The 22161-nt window shown below is 46.0% G+C and overlaps 2 protein-coding genes across 4 annotated transcripts in view; one reads left to right on the top strand and one right to left on the bottom strand.

Annotated features, from left to right (window-relative positions):
* LOC308677931 (apoptotic chromatin condensation inducer in the nucleus-like) overlaps nucleotides 1–7795 on the bottom strand; it is a 53854-nt gene extending 46059 nt beyond the window's left edge. For all 3 annotated transcript variants that reach the window (XM_081344643.1, XM_081344644.1, XM_081344645.1), the window contains exon 1: nucleotides 7635–7795. In XM_081344643.1, coding sequence (XP_081200769.1) covers nucleotides 7635–7772 — 138 coding nt within the window. In that variant the 5' untranslated portion in view covers nucleotides 7773–7795. The remainder of the gene's footprint in view (nucleotides 1–7634) is intronic.
* A 465-nt stretch (nucleotides 7796–8260) lies between these two features.
* On the top strand, nucleotides 8261–11187 carry LOC308678442 (uncharacterized protein C14orf119 homolog). Its single transcript, XM_081345643.1, has 2 exons — nucleotides 8261–8324; nucleotides 10676–11187. Exon 2 carries the CDS (start codon nucleotides 10677–10679, stop codon nucleotides 11022–11024), a length of 348 nt encoding a protein of 115 aa, XP_081201769.1. The 5' UTR covers nucleotides 8261–8324; nucleotide 10676; the 3' UTR covers nucleotides 11025–11187.
* Nucleotides 11188–22161: the final 10974 nt, after the last annotated feature.

The raw sequence follows: 22161 nt of genomic DNA, 5'->3' as shown, positions 1-22161 counted from the left end.
CTAGAAGGATCTTAATTTATTAATTTATTTATCAATGCATTTTGGAACCCACCACGATTCCCTTGATCCAGCCAATCTGCTAAGTCCAAGAAAATTGTTTAATAATTCAACTAATCGAGGAGAGAAGCAACCTGGAATGGAGGAGAAATTTCCTAACAGTAAGAACAATTAACCAGTGGAACGACCTGCCACCAAAAGTTGTGAGTGATCCGACACTGGAAGTTTTTAAGAAGAGACTGGACAACCACATGTCTGAAATGGTATAGGGTTTCCTGTATAAGCAGGGGGTTGGACTAGAAGACCTCCAAGGTCCCTTCCAACTCTGTTATTCTATTGGTCTAACAAGAAGAAGAACTAGGGGAGACATGACAACAGTCTTCCAGTATTTGGGGGGCTACCCCAAAGAAGAGGGGGGTCAACCTGTTCCCCAAAGCACCTGAAGGCAGGACAAGAAGCAACAGACGGAAACTAATCAAGGAGAGAAGCAACCTGGAATTAAGGAGAAATTTCCTAACAGTAAAAACAGTTCACCAGTGGAACAACCTGCCACCAGAAGTTGTGAGTGCTCCAACATTGGAAATCTTTAAGAAGAGGTTGGAGGAGCAAAACTCACTTAACAAATTTCTCACTTAGCAACAACAACAACAACAACAAAACCTCACTTGGAGGCATATATAGCAGCCTCCAACTATTATAGCATTATAATTATATTACACCATATTGCTACTATCATGTAACCCTTCGCTTACAACCCTTCATTTGGGACCGTTCAAAGTTACACTGAAAAAAGTGACTTAAGACCGTTTTTCGAACTTACGACCGTTGTAGCATTCCCTTGGTCATGTGATCAAAATTTGGACGCTGGGCAACTGCTTTATATTGATGACCGTCGTAGAGTCCTCGGGGGGGGGTCACTGAAAAAATAGCGACTTAGGACCATTTTTGTGACTTAGGACAATCTTTCCAACGACCGCTGCAGCATCCCGACGGTCACCTGATCAAAATTCGGGCGCTTTCCCGCCGGTTCATATTTATGACGGTCGCAGTGTCCCGGGGTCATGTGATTTCCCCTTTCGCAACCTTCTGACCAGCAAATTCAGAACGGGGGAGCCAGATTCACTGAACAACGGTGTGATACACGATCGCAGTGATTGCTCTTCACGAGCTTGGCAAGCAAAGTCGTGAATGGGGGCAAAATTCACCGGCGTCCTGCTTAGCGACAGAAATTTTGAGCTCAACCGTGGTCGTAAGTCACGGACTACCTGTGCTTCTCCACGTATAAGTAGAGGCACATTTAAAAGGTTCGTACGCTTGCTTACCCCACTGGTTATTGATACCAGAACGATACAAGACACAGGCCAATATCAAATAAGCAGAATCAGAGCGCCCCATATTTTTTTTCTTTCAGCCTCTAAGCTCATTAAATAATCCCAAAGCATGCATACTTTTATATCCTTAGCGTACCTGACCCACAGCATTTTTGTGAGGATAAAACATCAGAGCCTTGTGGAGCAAAGCTGCAGAAAAATGCAATAAAATCTCCTCCTTCGGGGACATTTTTGAAAGGCTGGGGTTGATCTCTGTACGTTGTGATCGCCTTCAAAATATTTGACTGCCCCTCCGGAGATCAGAAGCACAGAGTAAGGGGGAAATGCCGCAGAACCACGGGAGAAGGCAAGTTTCCCACCTGCGCGCCTGGAATTGGATTTACACAGTTATCGGCTGTGAAGACAGCTCGCCTTGTCAAAAATTGCATTTATCAGTGGAACTACTACATACAGGTAGTCCTAGACTTAGAATCACAGCTTAGCCCCCAAATTTATGTGGCTAAGCAAAATAAGATAAGCCTTGTCGGGTTTTTTACTGGCTCATGTTAAAAATGAATTTCTGTTCCCTGCTCTCCAAATAAACATTCTTTTTTGAACCAAGCTGGCCTGGTCTGACGGGATGGGGTTGGGTTTTAAAACTAGTTTTAACTTTAATATGTATTGATTTTATGGGCATGATGTTTAATGGCTTTTTAATTTTTGTATTCGATTTTTATTGTGTATTGCCCTGTTCACCGCCCTGAGTCCTTCGGGAGAAGGGCGGTATAGAAATCAAATTATTAAATTAAATTAAAGTATATATCTACCCATGCACCTACATAACATGTACACATGCTATACACATGCATACATATATACATATCCATCCATCATCTATAACTTTATCTATCTCTATCTATAACTTTTATCTCTCTATCACTTTTATCTATCTACCTACCTTTATGTATCCATCTCTATCTATAACTTTTATCTCTCTCTCTCTCTCTATATATATATATATATATTATATTATCATCTATAACTTCTATCATATATTATCATCTATAACTTTTATCTATCATATATTATCTATCATATATAACTTGTCTTTCATCTATCTACTTACCTTCCTATCTATACGCAAACACACGCAGAGTTATTGAGCTTTATCCCATTTTACGATCTTTCTTGCCACAACTGTTCAGTGAATCACTGCATTTTTTTAAGTAACATGATTTATTTATTTATTTATTTATTTATTTATTTTATTTGTATACCGCCCTTCTCCCGAAGGACTCAGGGCGGTGAACAGGGCAGTATATGTTAAAAGACTAAAATACAAAAATTAAAAAAAGATTAAACAAAATGCCCACATGATTGTGAAGTGAATCTGGATTCCCCATTGGCTTAGCTTGAAAAGCTGGGTGTAAAAGGGGGAATCGCGTGACCCTCGGACACTGCAACCGTCTTAAGTACTTGCCAGTTGCCAAGCGTTTGAATTTTGATCATGTGATCCTCGGATGCTGCAACGGTCCTAAGGGTGAAAAATGACCCTAGGTCACTTTCTTCAGTGCCGTCGTAATTTCGAATGGTCACTAAGCGAATGGCTGTCAGTTGAGGATTACCTGTATGCCAAATCTAATCTCTATCGCCGAGAGATGTGGAGCTGAGTATTGTCTCTAACACACCACACCTTTTTTACACCAAGATCTGCCACGTACCTCAAAGCCTAATACCTGATAACATCATTCAAATCATGCCCGGGTTGTCTCCAGTCTTAGGCAAAGCACAGATACTCCTCGACTTACAACAGTTCATTTAGTGATGGCTCAAACTTACGACGGCACTGGAAGAAGTGACGTATGGCCCTTTTTCCCCACTAATGACCTTTGCGGCATCCCCGTGGTCGCACGATTTACATTCAGACGCTTGACGACTGACTCACATTTATGGCGGTTGCAGCGTCCCAGGTCTCTCTGTGTGTGTCATGTGACCCCCTTTTTACTGACCTCCTGACCAGCAAAGTCAATGGGGGAAGTTGGATTCACTTAACAACCGGGTTCCTAATGTAAGAACGGCAGTGATTCCCTGAACGAAGGTGGCAAGGACAGTCGTAACGTAGGACCACACTAACACATTTCTCACCAAGCGGCATAAATTTGGGGCTCAACTGCGGTCGTAAGTTGAGGACTGCAGCTCTACTAACAATTACGAGAGTCAGCTCCGCCTTCCCTGACCCACACGGATTCCTCCAAGCAAGCATATATATTTAATAATTAACATTTCTATGACTTCTCCAAAGAGCCCTTCCTGTCATTTTACTTCCCAATTTCGTGGGGCAGGAAATGCTGAGGAAAAGCAAGAGTTATTTGGCCCCAGGCGGAGTACTGAACAGAATCGGAGTTACCTGCCTCAGGGCAGACTCTAGCCACTGTGCAATGCTGCCTTAAGAGTCCAAATCAGTTTACTTACAAAAGAGTGACAACCCATTAAAACGGGAGCGCATTGCCTCTGGAACTCAACCCTCACAGTTTCTAGCACACCAGGGTGCGGAACTATGTCATCTAAGCAGCCAAAAATGCACAAACCAGGCATCAAATATTAAAGGTTCTGTGTTCAAAATCCCACCCTAAGACGGGTAGCCCTCAACTTAGAATCGTCCATTTAGCGGCCCTCGAAGTTACAACGGCACTTTAAAAAGTGACTTGCGACGGTTTTTCACACTTACGGCCATTGCAACATCCCCGTGGTCGTCCTGATCAAAATTCCGACGCTCGGCAAACTGACTCCTATTTATGATGGTCACGGGATCACGTTTGGTGACTTACTGATGAGCCAAGTTAATGAGGGAAGGCAGATCCACTGAACAACCGCGTGATTAGCTTAACGGCCGCAGCCATTCCCTTAACCAGTGTGGCAAGAATGGTCATTAAAAGGGAGCAAAACTCACTTCGCAAATGTCTCGCTTAACGGCAGAAATTTTTGGGCCCCACCGCGGTCGTAAGTCGAGGACTACCTGTATAACAAAGCGTCGTCTGGAGAGAAACTTGTCTAGGTACAAAGTTCAGTTTTCCCACCGCTGGTGCGAAATCACGACGACCAGGATGCTACACTGACTGTTTCAATTCTGTAGCGCACTTTAATTATCATCGTATTTAATGCTGATCACCCCAGCCGTACGTTGCTGAGGAAGGAGATGGCAACCTCAGGCAAGGCGGGACATCGGTGCCAAAAACCCTGGTTTCCAAACAGGAAGGTAACAACTTCAGGTTTGAGCCAATTTTGGTCTAGCGGTTAAGGCACCGGGCTAGAAAGCAAGAGATGGCGAGTTCAAGTCCTGCCCTTAGACATGAGAGCTGGCTGGGTGGTTCTAGGCCAATCACCAGGAGACGGTGAGTTCTAGTCTCACCTTAGGCATGAAAGATAATTGGGTGATTTGGAGCCAATCACCAGGAAGCAGTGAGTTCCAGTCCCGCCTTAGCCATGAAAGCCGGCTGGGTGACTTTGGGGCAATCACCAGGAGATGGTGAGTTCTAGTCCCGAGTTCTAGTCCCGCCTTAGGCAAGAAAGCCAGCTGGGTGATTTTGGGCCAGTCCCTCTCTCTCGGCCCAATCCACCTCACAAGGTTGTTGTTATGGGGAAAACAGGAGAAAGCAATATGTTCCCCCCCTCGAGTTGTTTATAAAAATAATAATGGCAGAATACAAATAAATAAGTTTGCGCATTCTGAGCTGGAGGGAGGTTTGGGCAGCCCCCCCCCCAACCCAACATCCCTAGAGAACATGGTCTCCTGCTTGGAGGCTGGTCTCCTGGTTGAAAGACAATTGGCTGACTTTGGGCCAATCGGAGGAGAAGGTGTGTTCTAGGCCCACTTTAGGAATGAAAAACCATGGGGTGACTCTGGGCCAATCACCAGGAGACGGGGAGTTCTAGTCCCGCCTTAGCCATGAAAGCCAGTCTCTCAGCCCAACCCACCTCACAGGGTTGTTGTTGAAGGAAGGTGTGCCGGGCAAGTTTTAAAATGCCAGGCATTTTAATTATGTTTACAATTTTTAATTTATTTTTAATTTTTAATTTTAATTTATTGCACAGATGACTTTAATTTTAATTTTATCTTAATTTCTGTTATATGCTATTGTTGTTAGCCGCCCTGAGTCCTTCGGGAGATAGGGCGGGATATAAGTCCCATTAATAAATAAATAAAATAAATAAAGTTTGCCACCTTGAGTTTTCGTAAAAGTAATAAGTGACACACAAACAAACACATCAATAGATAAAACTTTCTGGGACCCACATTCCCACCTTCCTAACTCCACCCATCAAAAACCTCTCAAAAGCCAACGCGTGGACCACACCATCTGCAGATCGCCGATGACCTGAATTTTTAGCTCCAAATTTCCACGGCCGTTCCGTGAATTTCGCCCCATTTGATGACCTTTCTCGCCACACTCGTTAAGGGAATCGCAGCTGTTGCTAAATTAGTAACCCGGTTGGTTAAACGAATCCGGCTTCCTGCAACTTGTCATAAATACAGGTCAGTTTGCCAAGCGTCTTGCATTTTGATCGCGTGACCGAGGCAGGGAGGCTGCAACGGTCTTAAGTGTGAAAAACGGTCGTTAAGCCTCTTGTCTCCGAGCTGCTGTAACTTCGAACGGTCACGACCTGAACGGTTGTAAGCCAAGGACTTTACCTGCACTCCACTTCTGGCCCTTCCTGGCACGCACACTGTTGCACGGCGTGGGGTACGGTGCAACTTTTGCACAGGCCTGCCATCTCAATCAATCAGAACAGAGTTGGAAGGCACCTCTGGAGGTCTTCTAGTCCAACCCCCTGCTCAAAGCAGGAGAGCCTATATGCCATTTTGGACAGTCCAATCACTTCTTTAAAAACTCCGGTGATGGAGCTTCTGGAGGTAAGTTGGTTACACTGGTTAATTGTTCTCACTGTCCGGAATATTTCTCCTTAGTTCTAGGTTGATGGGAGCACCCACAACGTGACTGATTTGACTTTTTCTTCTACACCAATATTTCTCAATCCATCAGAATAGAAATGGAAGGGACCTTGGAGGTCTTCTAGTCCAACCCCCTGCTCAAGCAGAACACCATTTCAGACAAATGGCTCTCCAATCTCTCCTTTAAAAACCTCCAGTGTTGGAGCGCCCATTACTTGATTGATTTGACTTTTCAATTCTACACCGATGTTTCTTAATCAATCAAATTTTATAAATTAACTTAACTTTTAATCTGTACTAATTTATTACGGGCATCGTTGTTTAATTACTTTTAATAATTTTTAATTTTTGTATCTTGTTTTTATTATGTATTGCCCTGTTCACCGCCCTGAGTCCTTCGGGAGAAGGGCGGTATACAAATTAAATTAATAAAATAAATAAAATAAATCAGAGAGTAGAGCTGGAAGGGACCTCTGGAGGTCTTCTAGTCCAACCCCCTGCTCAAGCAGGCGACCCTAGCCTATACCATTTCAGACAAACGGCTGCCCAGCCTCTTCTTAAAAACCTCCATCCACAACACCTGAAGTCAAGCCGTTCCGCAGCCCTCGACAGTTTCAAAAACCCTAAATCCTTCCAGGCGGGATCTTTGTCCTAAAGCTGAATCCATCCATTTCTCCCCCTGCCCCCCCCCCGTCGCCCGCATTCTAAAAACCCTACTACACCAAATGAAACTTTTAATCCGAATTAAAAGCAGGGTCAGAGCAGAGCCCTGCTGACACAGCTGCCCGGCTTGTCTCCTGCTCATCTCATTGCAGGAACATCTGCTAGGAAATTTAGGGGACTCTTGGGGGGAGGAATGGTGGACACCCCCCCCAAAACTGAGTCTGAGATGAAAGGCCAGTTGCAAAACTGGCAGGGAGTGGGGGAGAGGATCAGGCCACCACGGGGTGCCCCGATAACCCTCCACCACTGGTGGGGCCAGGAAGTCCCTATTTGCACCCTAGATCAGCAACAGGCTGTTAACTTCTGCAAGGGTTCCCCCAACTCACTTCAAAGGGGATTCCCCCCTCCCCTGTTCCCACGGGGGAAACCCCAAAGTGATGTCAAGGCTTCTCCCGCCAATTTCCACCCACCCCCCCTCCACTTCTCCCTATAGCCGGCGGAGACCCCCCTTCTTTCCCCACCCCTCCGCTTGGTGGCAGTAGTGGGATATTGCCCCGCGCATGCGTAGCAGCGGCGGCACCCCAGGGCCAGGGGTCCGCGTTGCTTAGAAGCCAAAAAAAAAAAAACACACCACCCCTGCCTGTCTTGGTTTACGCATGCGCGAAGCAACCCGGGCCCCCGGGCCCCGTTCCCGCCGGGCCCTTTTTCCTCACCCCACGGAGGCGCTTAACCAACGTGTTCTTCGCCCCGCTCTTAGACAGTCCCCGCTGCTCCAAAGCCTCCTTCAGGTCGGCGACCCTCAACGCCTGAAGCGGCCTCCCGTCCAGAGTAACCTCCTCCCCGTCCGCCATCTTGTGTGGCGCTGCTGCCTGCCCTCCCCGGAGCTTCGGAGGCGTTCGGGAACTTCCGGAAAAGGCCTCGGCGCTGGGAGGTGACCTCCGACCCCGCGCTCGGGCCGCCTCGTGAACGTCCGACCGCTCTTCGCCGCGAGTCGTTTGTTTTCGGAGACTTCCGTTCGGCGTTCGGAAGCCCTATTAGGGGAAAGGGGAGGAGGGAGGGGCGAAAGGCGCCGCTTAGGTCGGCGACTCTTTCCGGGCTACTTCGGGCATTTCCGGGTCTTTCGAGGAGCCGTCCCAACTTGGAAGTAAGTTCTGAGAAGGACTCGGGAACTTCCGGAGATCTTCGAGCCCTCACGGAAACTTTCGGCAACTTCCGCCGAAGGCGAAGAAACCGCCTTCGTTCCACAGCCTGGCGACCGAGTTCGGCTTCGGGTATTTCCGGATAAGTTCGCCGATTTCCGTCGCCCCGCCCGGGGCTCTTCCTCCTGCCGAAGGCGGAGCGGACGGAAACGCAAAGAGTTCATTTCGCTGCGATGGGACAAACCGGGATCTGAGCCAAAGCAGGTGAGAATGGAATGCAGGCTTGTCTTCGCCTCCAGGGATGGGCCGTTCGGGGGAAGGGATTGGTGCAATTGCAGAAGCCGCGCTCGCCCTGCTGGGTTTGTGGACTACAACTCCCATCGTGCCGAGTGAACCCTGGACACGTGTCTCGGAGGCTGCATTCCGACGGCGGGCGAGACCCAGGGCGGGTGGGGGGGGCGGAGAGTGGCTGTCCTTCTTGTCTGGGGTTCTTCTTTGCGCGCACCCGGAAGCAAAGCGGGATTGTGCAGGATTTGCACGACCTCAGTTCTGTTCAAGCTGGCTTGTTGGGGGTCTTTGTGGATCTGATAGTCACGTATCTGCCACGTTTAAGGGAAGCCTCCCCCGGCGCTTCCAGACGGCTTTCCGAGCTTGGCAGCTTTAAGAGGGGTGGGCTTCAGTTCGCAGCATTGAAGCCAAGGGAGGGAAGAGGAAGGAAGGAAAGGGAAAGAGGGAAGGGAGGGGGGAGGAAGAGAGGAAAGAAGGGGGAGGGGCGAGAAAGCAAGGAAAGGGAAAGGAGAGGAAGGGGAGGAGAGAAGGGAGGAAGGGGGAGGGGAGAGGAAAGGGAAAGGAAGAGAGGAAAGGAAGAGGAAGAGAGGAAGGGGAGAGGAGAGGAAGCAAGGAAAGGGAAAGGAGAGGAAGGGGAGGAAAGGAGAGAAGAGGAAGGAGAAGAGAGGAAAGGAAGAGGGGAAGGGGGAGAGGAAGCAAGGGAAAGGAGGGGAGGGGAGGAGAGAGGAAAGGAGAGAAGAGGAAGGAGAAGGGGAGAGGAAGGGAAGGGGGAGGGGAGAAGAAGCAAGGAAAGGGAAAGGAAGAGGAAGGAAGAGGAGAGGAAGAGAAGGGAGGGGGAAGTGGAAGGAAGGAGTAGAGGAACAAAGGAAAGGGAAAGAGGGAAGGGAGAGGAGAGAAGGGGGAGGGGAGAGAAAGCAAGGAAAAGGAAAGGAAGAGAGGAAGGAAGGGGAGGAGAGAGAAGAAAGGGAAAGGAAGATAGGAAAGGAGGAAGGAGAGAGGAAGGGAAGGGGAGAGGAAGCAAGGAAAGGGAAAGAGGAAGGGAGGAAGGAGAAGGGGAAAAGGAAGAGAGGAAGGGAAGGAAGGAGAAAGGGAAGAGGGAAAGAAGGGGAGGGGAGAAGAAGCAAGAAAAGGGAAAGGAGAGGAAGGAAGGCGAGAGGAAGGGGAGGAGAGAGGAAAGGAGAGAAGGGAGGAAGGAAGGGGGAGGGGAGGGAGAGAAGGAAGGAAGAGGGGAGGGGAAAGTGGAAGGAAGGAAAGAGAGAAGGGAGGAGTGGGAAGGAAGGAGAGAAGGAAGGGGGAGAAAAAGTTTGTCCCTTGTTTTGGAATGTCATTAAAACTGTATTCCGAGTCTGAACAAATTCAAGACAGAGAAGCCGTGAGCATCATACAGGTAGTTCTTGACTTACGACCGGTTACTTAGCAACCATTCGAACATAAGTTGAGGACCAACTGCGGCAAACATCTTGGGTTTACACTTAACGACGGCGACAAAGATTTTTGGCTTCCTAATCCAGTTTCCAGCTGAGGAATTACCAGGACTCTCCTCTCTAGAAGCAAAATGGATTGGACTTTGCTTAGCTTTGAGCCGCAACAAAGTCCATTTTGAGCCCGGCCCTGGGTTCATATCCTCCTCCTTCAATCCTGCGGTTCAAAAGACCCACCACACTACACAAGGCCGTCCTCGACTTACAACAGTTCGTTTGCAGACCATTCAAAGTTACAGTGGCGCCAAAAAATGTCGCTTAAGACCGTTTTTTCACAGTTAACGATAGCCGGTTCATATCTGTGACTGTCGCTGTGACCTGAGATCACACGATCCCCTTTTTGTTACCTCCTGATGAGCAAAGGTCAATGGTGGGGGGGAGCCAGATCCACTTAACGACCAGGTGACTAACGTGTCAAAGGCAGGGATTCCCTTTTAACAACCAAGGCAAGCAAGGTGGTAAAACGGGGCAAAACTCACAAAACACAAATTCCCAAACAAATTCACCTCACATGATTTCCAAATTCATGTCACAAAATTCCCAAACAAATTTGCCTCACAAAATTCCCAAATTGATGTCATAAAATTCCCAAATTCATGTCAGAAAATTCTCAAATGCACCTCACATAATTCCTAAATTCACCTCACAAAATCCCCAAACAAATTCACCTTGCAAAATTCCCAAGTTCATGTCAGAAAATTTTCAAACTCACCTCACAAAATCCCCAAAGCAAATTCACCTCACAAAATTCCCCAAACAAATTTACCTCACAAAATTTGTGGCGGTGTTTTAAGTCAAGGGCTCCCTGTAACTCTGCCCTGTTTTCTCTCTGCCCGCCCCCTGCAGGATGTCGGAGCCGCTGCCCTTGTCCTACGTGACGGCCCAAGAGATGCGCTGCCTCCTGCACTGGCTGTCCGGCTGGACTTCCACCCAACGGGAGCGCTTCCTCCAAGACCTGGTGGACAAGGCCGTCCCTTGGAAGCTGCTTCCCCTGCTGGAGGGCCTGGCCGGGCTCAACGTCGGGCCCGGAAAGCCGCCGTCCATCTACGAGTGCCAGATGCGCCTCTGGGATCAGTGGTTCCGGGGCTGGTCGGAGGCCGAACGCAACGAGTTTGTCCGGCAGCTGGAAGAGGAGATGCCGGACCTGGCCGGACGCTTTTACCGGGAGGTGGCTGCCACCGCCGGACAACTCTGAGGCGCAGGCCGCGGCTCTCCCTTCCGTCCCTTTTCTGTTTTTGTACCAACTTCTCTAGATGTCTTCGGTGCGCTGCCGTTAAACGGAGCCAACTGCCTTCTGTGGGCCACCCTGAATAATATGAATAAAAAACACTGTGTAGCCAATGCAAGGGATTAAAGGCTGGGTTGTGCTGAAAATGGATGGCCCCGCTGATGTTATCCTTCCTTCCCTCCTTCCATCTATTCCTTCCTCCCTGTTTCTTTCCTTCTTTCTTTCCTACCTCCCTGTTTCTTCCCTCCTTCCTTTCTTCCTCCCTCTCTCCTTCCTTCCTAACCTTTTCTTTCTTCCCTCCCTTTCTTCCTTCATCTGTTCCTTCCCTCTTTCTTCATTCCTTCTTCCCTCCCTGTTTCTCTCCTCGCTTCCCTCCCTCCCTTTCTCTACCTTCATCTATTCCTTCCTTCCCTCCTTTTCTCCCTCCCTCTGCCCCTCTTTTCTTCCCATCCTGTTTCTTTCCTTCCCTCCTCCTCTCCCTCCCTCTTCTTCCCTGTTTCTTTCCTTCTTTCTTTCCTCACTCCATTTCATTCCTTTCCTCTCTCCCTCTTTCCTTTCCTCCCTACTCCATTTCCTTCTTTTCTCCATCCATCCTTCCTTAGCTTTCTATTCCTTCCTTCCCTCCCTCCTCTTTCCTTCTCCCTTCCTCCTTGTTTCTTTCCTGTTCCTCTTTCCCTGCTTCCTTCTCTCCCTCCTTTCCTTCCCTCACTTTTTCTTCCTTCACCCCTCCCTGTTTCCTTCCTCCTTCCTTCACTCTTTCTTCCTTCCCTCCTTCACCCCCTTCTACCCCTCCTTTCCTCCGTTCTCTTTTTTTCTTCTTATGATTTTGTAAACAAGATGCATCAGTACATAAAAAAGCATGCAGTAGAGAACAAATTAGCAAGGGATTTGCCATGGAAATTGTATTTTTCCAGTGTGTCATTAGTCAATTATGAATAGTTGGATATATTATTTTAGAGCCTGGGAAATTGCTATTAAGCACTAAGATAAGCATGAACACCCAGATCCCGATCAGCCAAGAATAAATCACAGTGAGATTATCAGCACAGAAAAATTAATCTTTATTACTGAGACTCTATTCTGGTTTCTACATCCTATGAAATTAAACAGAAAACAAAAACCCACATTGTTCCTAGAGCAAACCATTCATTGCCCTTCTAGAACCTTCTCCTCTACTTAACAACCACCGCTGAGCCCCCAAATTAGGTTTTTAAGCAAGAGAGTTAAGTAGGTTTTGCCCCATTATACACCTTACTTGCCACAGTTGTTAAATTAGTGACTCGGTTGTTAAGTGAATCCGACTTCCCCCATTGACTTCGCTGGTCAGAAAGTCGCAAAAGGGGATCATGTGACATGGAGACACAACAACAGTCACAAAAATGAACCAGTTGTCAAGCATCCGGATGTAAATCGCGTGAGCATGGGGTTGCTGCAATGGTCATAAGTCAACTTTTTTTTAGTGAAGTCGTCAATTTGGTTGCTAAACGAACTTTTGCAAGTCGAGGACTATCTGTAATGCATTTTTAGAATTGACCTGGATTTCCTAGGTCCGCCCAATCTGCTAAGTCAAAAATTAAAAAATCACAGTAGTGGGGGAGGGGCACCTCTTTTAGCCCCTCTTTTGGGGCAAGCTGTAGAGCAGCGGTCTTCAAACTTGACCCCTTGATGACTTGTGGACTTCAACTCCCAGGATTCCTCAGCCGGGCACACTGGCTGAGGAATTCTGGGAGTTGGAGTCCACAAGGCCTAAAAGGGCCAAGTTTGAAGACCCCTGCTTGTGGACTTCAACTCCCAGAATTCCTCAGCCAGGCATGCCGGCTGAGGAGTTCTGGGAGTTGAAGTCCACAAGTCCTAAAAGGGCCAAGTTTGAAGGCCCCTGCTTGTGGTCTTCAACTCCCAGAATTCCTCAGCCGGGCACGCTGGCTGAGGAATTCTGGGAGTTGGAGTCCACAACTCATAAAAGGGTCATGTTTGAAGACCCCTGGCCTAGAACATCCACCAAGCTTTGCAATAGAGGAAACAAATTTTAGGGTTTAGCTAGGCGAGGACCGACGTAAAGGGTGAAACGATGGTGGAGGAAGCCCCTGTTCATCATTTTGCTCTTTGCAAAATGTCCTGAACGAGCCCAAAGCCCAAAGTTTAGCTTTAACTATCTCTTTATCTTCCTTGTCTTAAATCTTTGGAGAGTGATGGAAATCCATAAGCTGATAATCGGCAAATTGGAATGCCTCTTGAGCACAAGAGAGTTTCATCGCTGACAGAGAAAGGGATTTCAGCTTTGCGTCGCATATTCCTAATCCTGGGTTGTGAGGTTGGGCAGGGTTTGAAAACTTTAAGATGGGTGGATAAGCATGCTGGCTGGGGAATTCAATCAGTCAATCATAATAGAGCTGAAAGGAGGTCTTCTAGTCCAACCCCCTGCTCAAGAATACCATTTCAGACAATTGGCTGTCTTAAAAACCTCCAGTGATGGAGCATCCACAATTTCTGGTGGCAGGTGGTTCCACTGGTTAATGGTTCTCACTGTTAGGAAATGTCTCCTTCATTCCAAGTTGCTTCTCTCCTTGATTAGTTTAATTATTAAACAATTATCTTTGACTTAGCATTTTGGGTAGATCAAAGGAACCGGGGTGAATTCCAAAATGCATTACTAAACAAATAGAGGTTTCTATGGTTTGTCTATGAACAAAGACTGGGGGTTAGATTAGATGACCTCCAAGGTCCCTTCCAACTCTGTTATTCAAAGGTTCAACAGGTAAGGATGTGTGCATAGGATATGGTTTAAATCGGGTCTTCAAAACTTGGCCCTTTGATGACTTGTGGACTTCAACTCCCAGAATTCCTCAGCTCTCATGGGTAATTCCATTCCTGGCCACTAGAGGACGAACCAAGACTTCCTTGCAGCCCTGTGTTGTTTTTTTAAAAAAAGTGGGTGGCTGTAAGCTGTGTGGACTTCAACTCCCAGCATTCCCCAGCGAGCTTTGTCAGCTGGGGAATTGTGGGAAGTGAGGTCCACACTTCTTAATGTAGCCAACCTTGAAAAACACTGCTTTAGTGCAAATCTCACCAGCCAACATGGAGCACAGTTCCGTAGATCAGCCCTCCCAAACTTAGTGTATCTCTTTTGGATTACAGCTCCCTTGGCTGTGGATTATGGGAATTTTAGCCCAAGGATAAGCATCAGGTGAGTGAGGCTGTCTTAATAGCTGGCTCTATTAGGAAGAGAATCTGATTAATGAGACGAATCAAGCCAACCCAGAATTCATTGGCCTTTTGGAGTACGTTGGATGAATCATGATTTAGTGCAGATCCAACCAATTGAGGTTTATTTGATACATGATGGTTAAACAAAACGACTCAACCCAACCACTGACTCCTATTATGATCTGTTTTTGTAGTTGTTTGATGAAAAGAAACCATTGATCAGCAGGGCTAACTCTGTGAAATCCTGGACAGCTTTCGTATGGGCACAGAGGTCAAAAAAGTCAAAATGGCCACCACAAATGCAGTCCAAGCCTGGTCCTTGTTTGACATTCTCTCTGCAAACTCTACTTTGGCGGGAAAAGTCTTAAAAGCTGAGGTCTCCGAACTTGGCAATTTTAAGACTTGTGGACTTCGATTCCCAGAATTCCTCAGCCAGCTGAGGAATTCTGGGAATCGAAGTCCACAAGTCTTAAAATTGACAAGTTTGGAGCCCTCCCTCTGTTTTAAAGGCATGAGGGAGGTGGCTGCAGTCAAACAAAATTCTTATTGTCTGTGTGTAGGTGTATTTTTCCACACACGCACACCCCGATACCCGTCTTGCTGTTCCCTTTCAGTATAAACACCTTTATTCAGAATCCAGATCGAGGCCTACGCCCAGCGGCTGTGATATCACCCATGTCATAAGATAATGAATTATGTAGACTGTGTAATTTATGCCATGGAGAGTCATTTGCCTGGTAGCATCACGAGTTACCTGATGCCACTTCCCCTTATAAACCCAAGAAAGAAAGAAAAAAGAAGTACTGAAGCGAAGAAATTAAAGTCGTCAGTCAGAATAAAGAAAAGGAATGGAGCAAAAACGTGTTTGTAACGACACCGTTCCTTAAAACCTGTCCAGGTTTCTCCGCCCCTGGAAATGATCTCCCAGACACCATTTTGGACAAACTGTATACAAGAAAGTCCTTGACTTAACAAGTTCAATTCATTTAGTGACCGTTCAAACTTTACAGTGCGCTGGAAAAAGGGACTTAGGGGCGTTTTCCATACTTATGACCGTTGCAGACATGGTCACATGATCAAAATTCAGACACTTCGCAAACTTGACTCATATTTGTGACGGTTGCAGCGTCCCAAGGTCCCGTGACCCCCTTTTGCGACCTCATGACAGGCAGTGTCAAGGGGGAAGCCAGGGGAAATTTGGGGCTCGTCGTAAACTGAGGACTAGCTACGTTGAGTGAATTCAGCCAGCGTGTATTCTCTAATTTTTATAAACCTTCGGAGGTTTTATTTTTATTTATTTTTTTTCCAATCCTGTTTGAAAAACCACCCGTGTTCTCCCATCGGCTTAATGCTGCCTTCCCACCGAGTAGCAGCACCGTCGTTGTTTCGAAAACTTCGTGACTAGAGAAGGAAAAATTAACATTCCGATAAAAGAGAATAGTTGTAGCTTAGGGTTGAAATGAGGGCTGTCTGAATTTGGTCATCTTCTTGCAGACGTTTCATGATCCAAACTAGGTAACATCAACTTCTTCCTCCAGAAGTTGTGGGGTTTCTGTATCGCTGGACGTTTTTAAGAAAAAAAAATGGACAGCCATTTCTCCGTATAGGATGGTGCAGGATGTTCTGCTTGAGCAGTGGGTTGGACTAGAAGACCTCCAAGGACCCTTTCAACTCTGTTATTCCTCCTCCTCCTCCTTTTTAAGAAGAGATTGGAGAACCATTTGTCTGAAATGGTATAGAGCAGGGGTAGGCAACCTCGGCTCTTTTATGACTCATGGACTTCAACTCCCAGAATTCCTGAGTCAGCATAGCTGACTCAGGAATTCTGGGAGTTGAAGTCCATGAGTCATAAAAGAGCCGAGGTTGCCTACCTGTGGTATAGAGCAAGGGTCTTCAAACTTGGCCCTTTTATAACTTGTGGACTTCAATTCCCAGAATTCCTCAGCCGGCGTGCCTGGCTGAGGAATTCTGGGAGTTGAAGTCCACAAGTCATAAAAGAGCCGAGGTTGCCTACCTGTGGTATAGAGCAAGGGTCTTCAAACTTGGCCCTTTTATAACTTGTGGACTTCAATTCCCAGAATTCCTCAGCCAGCGTGCCTGGCTGAGGAATTCTGGGAGTTGAAGTCCACAAGTCATAAAAGGGCCAAGTTTGAAGACCCCCTCGTATAGAGTCTCCTGCTTGAGAAGGGGGTTGGACTACAAGACCTCCAAGGTCCCTTCCAACTCTTGTTATTCCTCCTCCTCCTCCTCTTTAAGTAGACTTTTCTCTGGAACAGTACAGGATCTCCTGCTTGAGCAGAGGGTTGGACTAGAAGACCTCCAAGGGCCCTTCTGACGCTGTTATTCTGATAAAATTGCCTAGTTTGGGTAACGAAACATTGGCAAGAAAAAGGACCAAGCTTTCTGGTAAGGGGAGAAAACGGTCTGGATGAAAGCCAACTAGATTTTGGGAGGATGGTGGGTTTTTGTTGTTGTTGTTGTTGTTGTTGTTTTCCTGCGTTGAACCTTGCCCTTTGCACAAATGCAAAGAAAACAGGTGTCATCTCCTGTCTTGGGGTTATGGAGTATCATAGCTTCTGCAAAATTGCTCTGACACAGAATTTTGGTCAGGAGACTTCCTACTCTTGAGTTCTCTTCTCAGGAAACGCCGCATCTCAGCTGAGCATGCCAGGAAGGTCGGAAAGTTTCTTTAGGGTCTCCAGTTCCTCGGGGGGCAACGGGGTCCTGACCTCCATCGCCAACGGGCCTCCTCTGATCTCGGGTGGGTCTTCAGGCACCACGGTGGACAGGATCCGCCCTTGGTTCTGCCAGCTCCTGGAAGCTTTCCAGATCAGCACAGGTTGCGCAAACGTTGCCCGTTGCAGGGCACCCAAGAGAGTTGTGTGAGGAACGGGAAAAGATGTACCTTCGCGGTCGAAAAAACAGAGAAGTACCGCAACGATGACGAGAAAAAAAAAGGTGGCGGGGAGTGAGTTTGGCCCGCCGACGAATGCCTCTCCTCCGGGATCTGGGCTGGCTGAGGTGGACAAGAGTCTGGGCTTGGACTCCGGCCCGTACTTCGAACTCGATGCCCAGTTTCAAAAGTGGGGTTCAGGGCTGGGGTTTTGCGAAGTTTGCAGAGGGCAAGGGGAGACGAGGAGGGTGGCTGTGGTTTGTGGTAGGCCTCTTTCTCCTTCCTGATGGTGTAACAGTCCGTTTCGCAAGCGCCGCGCAATAGGGGTAGTGGCTTACCTTGAAGCGAGCTGGTTTCGTACCTCCGTCTTTAAAGGAGATGGGAGAACATCCAGACAAGGGAGGGGCCGAGGCCTGAAATTGAGGAGCCGGCCTAGAGTGGAACATTGTTTTCAAGGCCTCCTGGTTGTGTCTGATGTGGTGGCAAGATCTCAGCAACGTGACAAAGGTTGGCTTTCTCGCCTCATCAAAACACCTCCATCCTTATGTAGATCTCCGGAGGTTGTAACATCAACCGCAGCCTTGCACAACTCTTTTGTGTGTGTGTTTATATGTGTGTCTGTGTGTGGTGGAGGGTCATGGAGAAAGCGGCTAGGAATCCTTCAAGTTAGGATTGCCGCTACTTGACCTTCTGCTGGATGGTTGGGCTGGACAGGCCTTAGGGTGGCCCACGCCCAACTATCTTTTGGAAAGGTGAAACGGTCAGCTTTTCTCAAACAAGGGGGTCCTGCACAGACCCCAAAGATGGAAGTGGACTTTGCTGGAGGACCATCTGGAAGAACCCTATCATGATGTTGGATGGCACCGATTCTATACATAGGTACAGAATAGGTGGCGCCTAGCTCAATGGCAGGACGGCGCCGATTCTATGCACAGGTACAGAATGGGTGGCACCTGGCTCAATAGTAGCAAGTGTGCGAAGGATCTCGGAGTCCTAGTGGACGGTCACTTGGTTGTTGCAGCTACCAAAAAGGCCAACGCAGTCCTAGGCTGCATTAACAGAGGGATAGAATCAAGATCGGGTGAAGTGTTAATGCCACTTTACAAGGCCTGGGTAAGGCCACACTTGGAATATGGCGTCCAGTTTTGGTCACCACGATGTCAAAAAGATGTTGAGACTCTAGAAAAAGGACAGAGAAGAGCAACAAAGAGGATTAGGGGACTGGAGGCTAAAACATATAAGGAACGGTTGCTGGAATTGGGGATGTCTAGTTTAATGAAGAGAAGCACAAGGGGGGACGTGATAGCCATGTTCCAATATCTCAGGGGCTGACCCAAAGAAGAGGGAGTCAAGCTATTCTCCAAAGCCCCCGAAGGCAGGACAAGAAGCAACGGATGGAAAGTATAGATTATTGGATGGAGAGAAGCAGCCTAGAACTAAGGAGAAATTTCCTGACAGAACAATCAATCAGTGAAACAACTTGCCTCCAGAAATTGTGGGTGCTCCATCACTGGAGGTTTTTAAGAAGAGACTGGACATCCACCTGTCTGAGATGGTATAGGTTCTCCTGCTTGAGAAGGGGGCTGGACTAGAAGACCTCCAAGGTCCCTTCCAGCTCTATTCTATTCTATTCTATTCTAATTCCGTATTTTCTATTCTATTCCATTCCATTCCATTCCATTCCATTCCTTATTTCATTATTCTATTCTATTCTATTCTATTCTATTCTATTCTATTCTATTCTATTCTATTCTATTCTATTCTATTCTATTCTATTCTATTCTATTCTATCCATTATTCTACTGCATTCTATTCTATTTTATTCTATTCTACTCTATTCTATCCTAATTCCATATTTTCTATTCTATTCTATTCTATTCTATTCTATTCTATTCTATTCTATTCTATTCTATTCTATTGTACTCTATTCTATTCTACTCTATTCTATTCTAATTCTGTCTATTCTATTCTATTCTATTCTATTCTATTCTATTCTATTCTATTCTATTCTATTCTAATTCTATTCTATTATTCTCCATTGCATCTATTCTATTCTATTCTATTCTATTCTATTCTATTCTATTCTATTCTATTCTATTCTATTCTATTCTATTCTATTCTATTCTATTCTACTCTATCCTAATTCCGTATTTTCTATTCTATTCTGTTCTGTTCTGTTCTATTCTATTTCCGTATTTTCTCCATTCCATTCTGTATTTTATTATTCTGTTCTGTTCTGTTCTGTTCTGTTCTCTTCTCTTCTCTTCTCTTCTCTTCTCTTCTCTTCTCTTCTCTTCTCTTCTCTTCTCTTCTCATTATGGTTGAGAGCTATTGTTAGGCATATGGTGTTAGCCTACAATGTTGGGTTGAAAATATATTAACCATAATGCTATGTCTTTAAGAAGTTAATTGGCCAATGGGTGTGTAAGTGTTCTCATGGCCATAAGAGGAAGCTAGGAACGTAGCTTCTCTCTCTCTCTGAATTCACTGCTTTCTACTGTTACTGTTTTTGCTCTGCTGTTGGTTTACTACTGTTGTAAACCTGAACTGTGTATTGACCTCTGGACCGGTAAGAAGACTTTGTAGTTTGGATTACTCCTTGGACTGTTGCTATTGTGTATGACTTGGACTGTTTATTTTTGACTGTGCATTTTTGTTTTTACACCACCTCAAAGTAAAATACTTTTTGCTTTTAGAACTCAGTGTATTTCTGTGTGTGATTTTTACTGCTCTCAGTGCCCTTCCTTGTCTGTGCAACTCTTTGGTAGCACAAGGAGACCTCTGCACAATAAATTCCATAACACTGGTTATGGGCCCAGGCCTGTACTGAGAGTTAGTACACACAGTATTCCTAGCTGAGTTTGTATTTGGTGTAAAATGGCACAAGAACAGTTGTCAGGCATCTCCTGGATAACCCGGTTGGATGGGACAAACTATGTTTCCTGGTCCACAAAATGCTGCTTGCTTTTGCGCAAGGAAGGACTATGGACTGTTGTAAATAACCCACCAGATACTACTGCTTGGGATCCAGATGACGAAGAGGATGTAAAGAAGTTAGACAACTTTAAACGAAGCAACGAGAAAGCTCTTTGCATTATTGGACTAACACTGAATGACCAGCAGCTTGTCCATATTCGTGGTGAGGAGTCTGCTGCAAGGTGTTGGGATGTTTTGCGAAGGCTTTATGTTCGTGACAGTGTGGGTGCACATATACACCTTACGCGTAAGCTGTTTAGGGCTCGTCTGCAGAAGAATGGAGATATGCTGACCCATTTAAATTACATGAAGGCAACTTTTCAAGAGCTTCATGAAAAGGAGCTGATTTTTTCAGAGTTGCATCAGGTCTACATTATTCTGTCATCTTTGGATGAGAGTTATGATGGATATGTTTCTTCTTTGGAAGTCCTGACCAGAGAGGAACTGACATTGACTAACATTACTGGGAGACTGCTGGAAGAGTCCAGAAGAAGGCGTGACAGAGACCAGCTGAGAGAGACACAGCCACGAGAGGAGCAGCCATTTACCACTGCTTACAATGTCAAGAAATGTTATTCTTGTGGGGCTACAGGGCATATAGCCAAATTCTGTAGAAAGGGTAAAAAACAGAATGTGAATAGCAGTGGGAAGGCTAAGAAGGGCATTGGTTTGGCTATTTCTGGTGAACCAACATCCAGAAATAATGAATTGTGGGTTGTTGATAGTGGGGCTTCACAATGCATTACTAAAGAGAAAAAGAGGTTTGTTAATATGAAAAACAGCAACCAATATGTTTCACTAGCAAACGGTTGGAGGATGAAGGCCTCTGGTGAAGGTAATTCCTATTGTCCATGTATTGATGAACAGTTACCTATGTTATATATACCTAAACTAAGATTCAACTTGTTATCTGTAAGGGAATTGGTTAAGGTTGGGTTTGTGGTAACATTCAGAGGGGAGCAATGCACTATTGAGAGGAATGGAACCTGTGTAACTGCTAATTTGAAAAATGGTTTATTCGTTCTCACAAGTAACCAGGTTAGTACAGTTAAAGCTAACTCAATATGTGAGAACAAGAAGCCACATGATGAATGTATACATTTATTGCATAGGCGGTTAGGGCATGTAAACTTTAACTCACTACGTAAAACAGTGGAATTAGTAGAGGGAGTTAAACTGAAGCCATGTAGTAAGTATTTGAATTGCAATGCCTGTAATCAGGAAAAGAGCAAGGTAACTCCTGCAAACAGGTTAAACGGCTTCAAAACAACTGTTCCTTTGGAAGTTGTGTTTGCTGATTTAATTGGACCCATGAAACCAAGTTTAGGAGGATCCTGTTATATTTTAAGTATATTGGACCACTACTCTCGTTATGGATTTTGTTATCTGCTTAAGTCAAAGGCAGACACTTTCGAACAATTTGCAAACTGGCTGAAGTTCGTGGAGAGAAAAACAAAGAGAAAGGTTCAGTGCATAATTACTGATAATGGCACTGAATTTACAAATAAGCGTTTTGTTGATATGCTACAATCAGCTGGCATTGAGCATAAACGTTCAGCCCCTTATAGGCCTCAACATAATGCATTTGTTGAGAGACGTGGACAAACATTACAAGCCATGATGAGAACCATGTTAAGAGATTCAGGCTTAACAGATAGACTGTGGGGGGAAGCAGCAAAATGTGCAAACCATGTTCTGAATTTAGTTGTTAATACTTCTACTGGTAAAATACCATATACAATATGGCATGGTAGAAGACCAAACCTTGAGTACCTGCACACATTTGGCACCCCAGCTTGGGTCCACATTCCTGCACAACTCAGGAGTAAAGGCCAACATAGGGCTAGGCAATTATACTTTGTAGGTTATGAAGCTAACCACAGATCCTATCGTTTCTGGGAACGAGGCACAACTAATGTATATAACAGTGCGAGTGCAAAATTCCTTGAGCACGTTGGTTGGGATAGGTTAGAGCAAGAAACTGTTAATACTGATCCTCTAGTGTTTGAGGACTCCTCTGATAACGTAACT

The sequence above is a fragment of the Vipera berus genome (assembly GCF_964194415.1).
Source record: "Vipera berus genome assembly, chromosome: Z".
NCBI lineage: Eukaryota > Metazoa > Chordata > Lepidosauria > Squamata > Viperidae > Vipera > Vipera berus.
Note: the sequence above shows the minus strand (reverse complement) of the source record. Positions and strands in the feature narration are given on the sequence as shown.

Excerpts from the sequence above, each read along its gene's own strand:
- LOC308678442 (XM_081345643.1), top strand. The coding sequence starts at position 10,677 with ATGTCGGAGCCGCTGCCCTTGTCCTACGTGACGGCCCAAGAGATGCGC.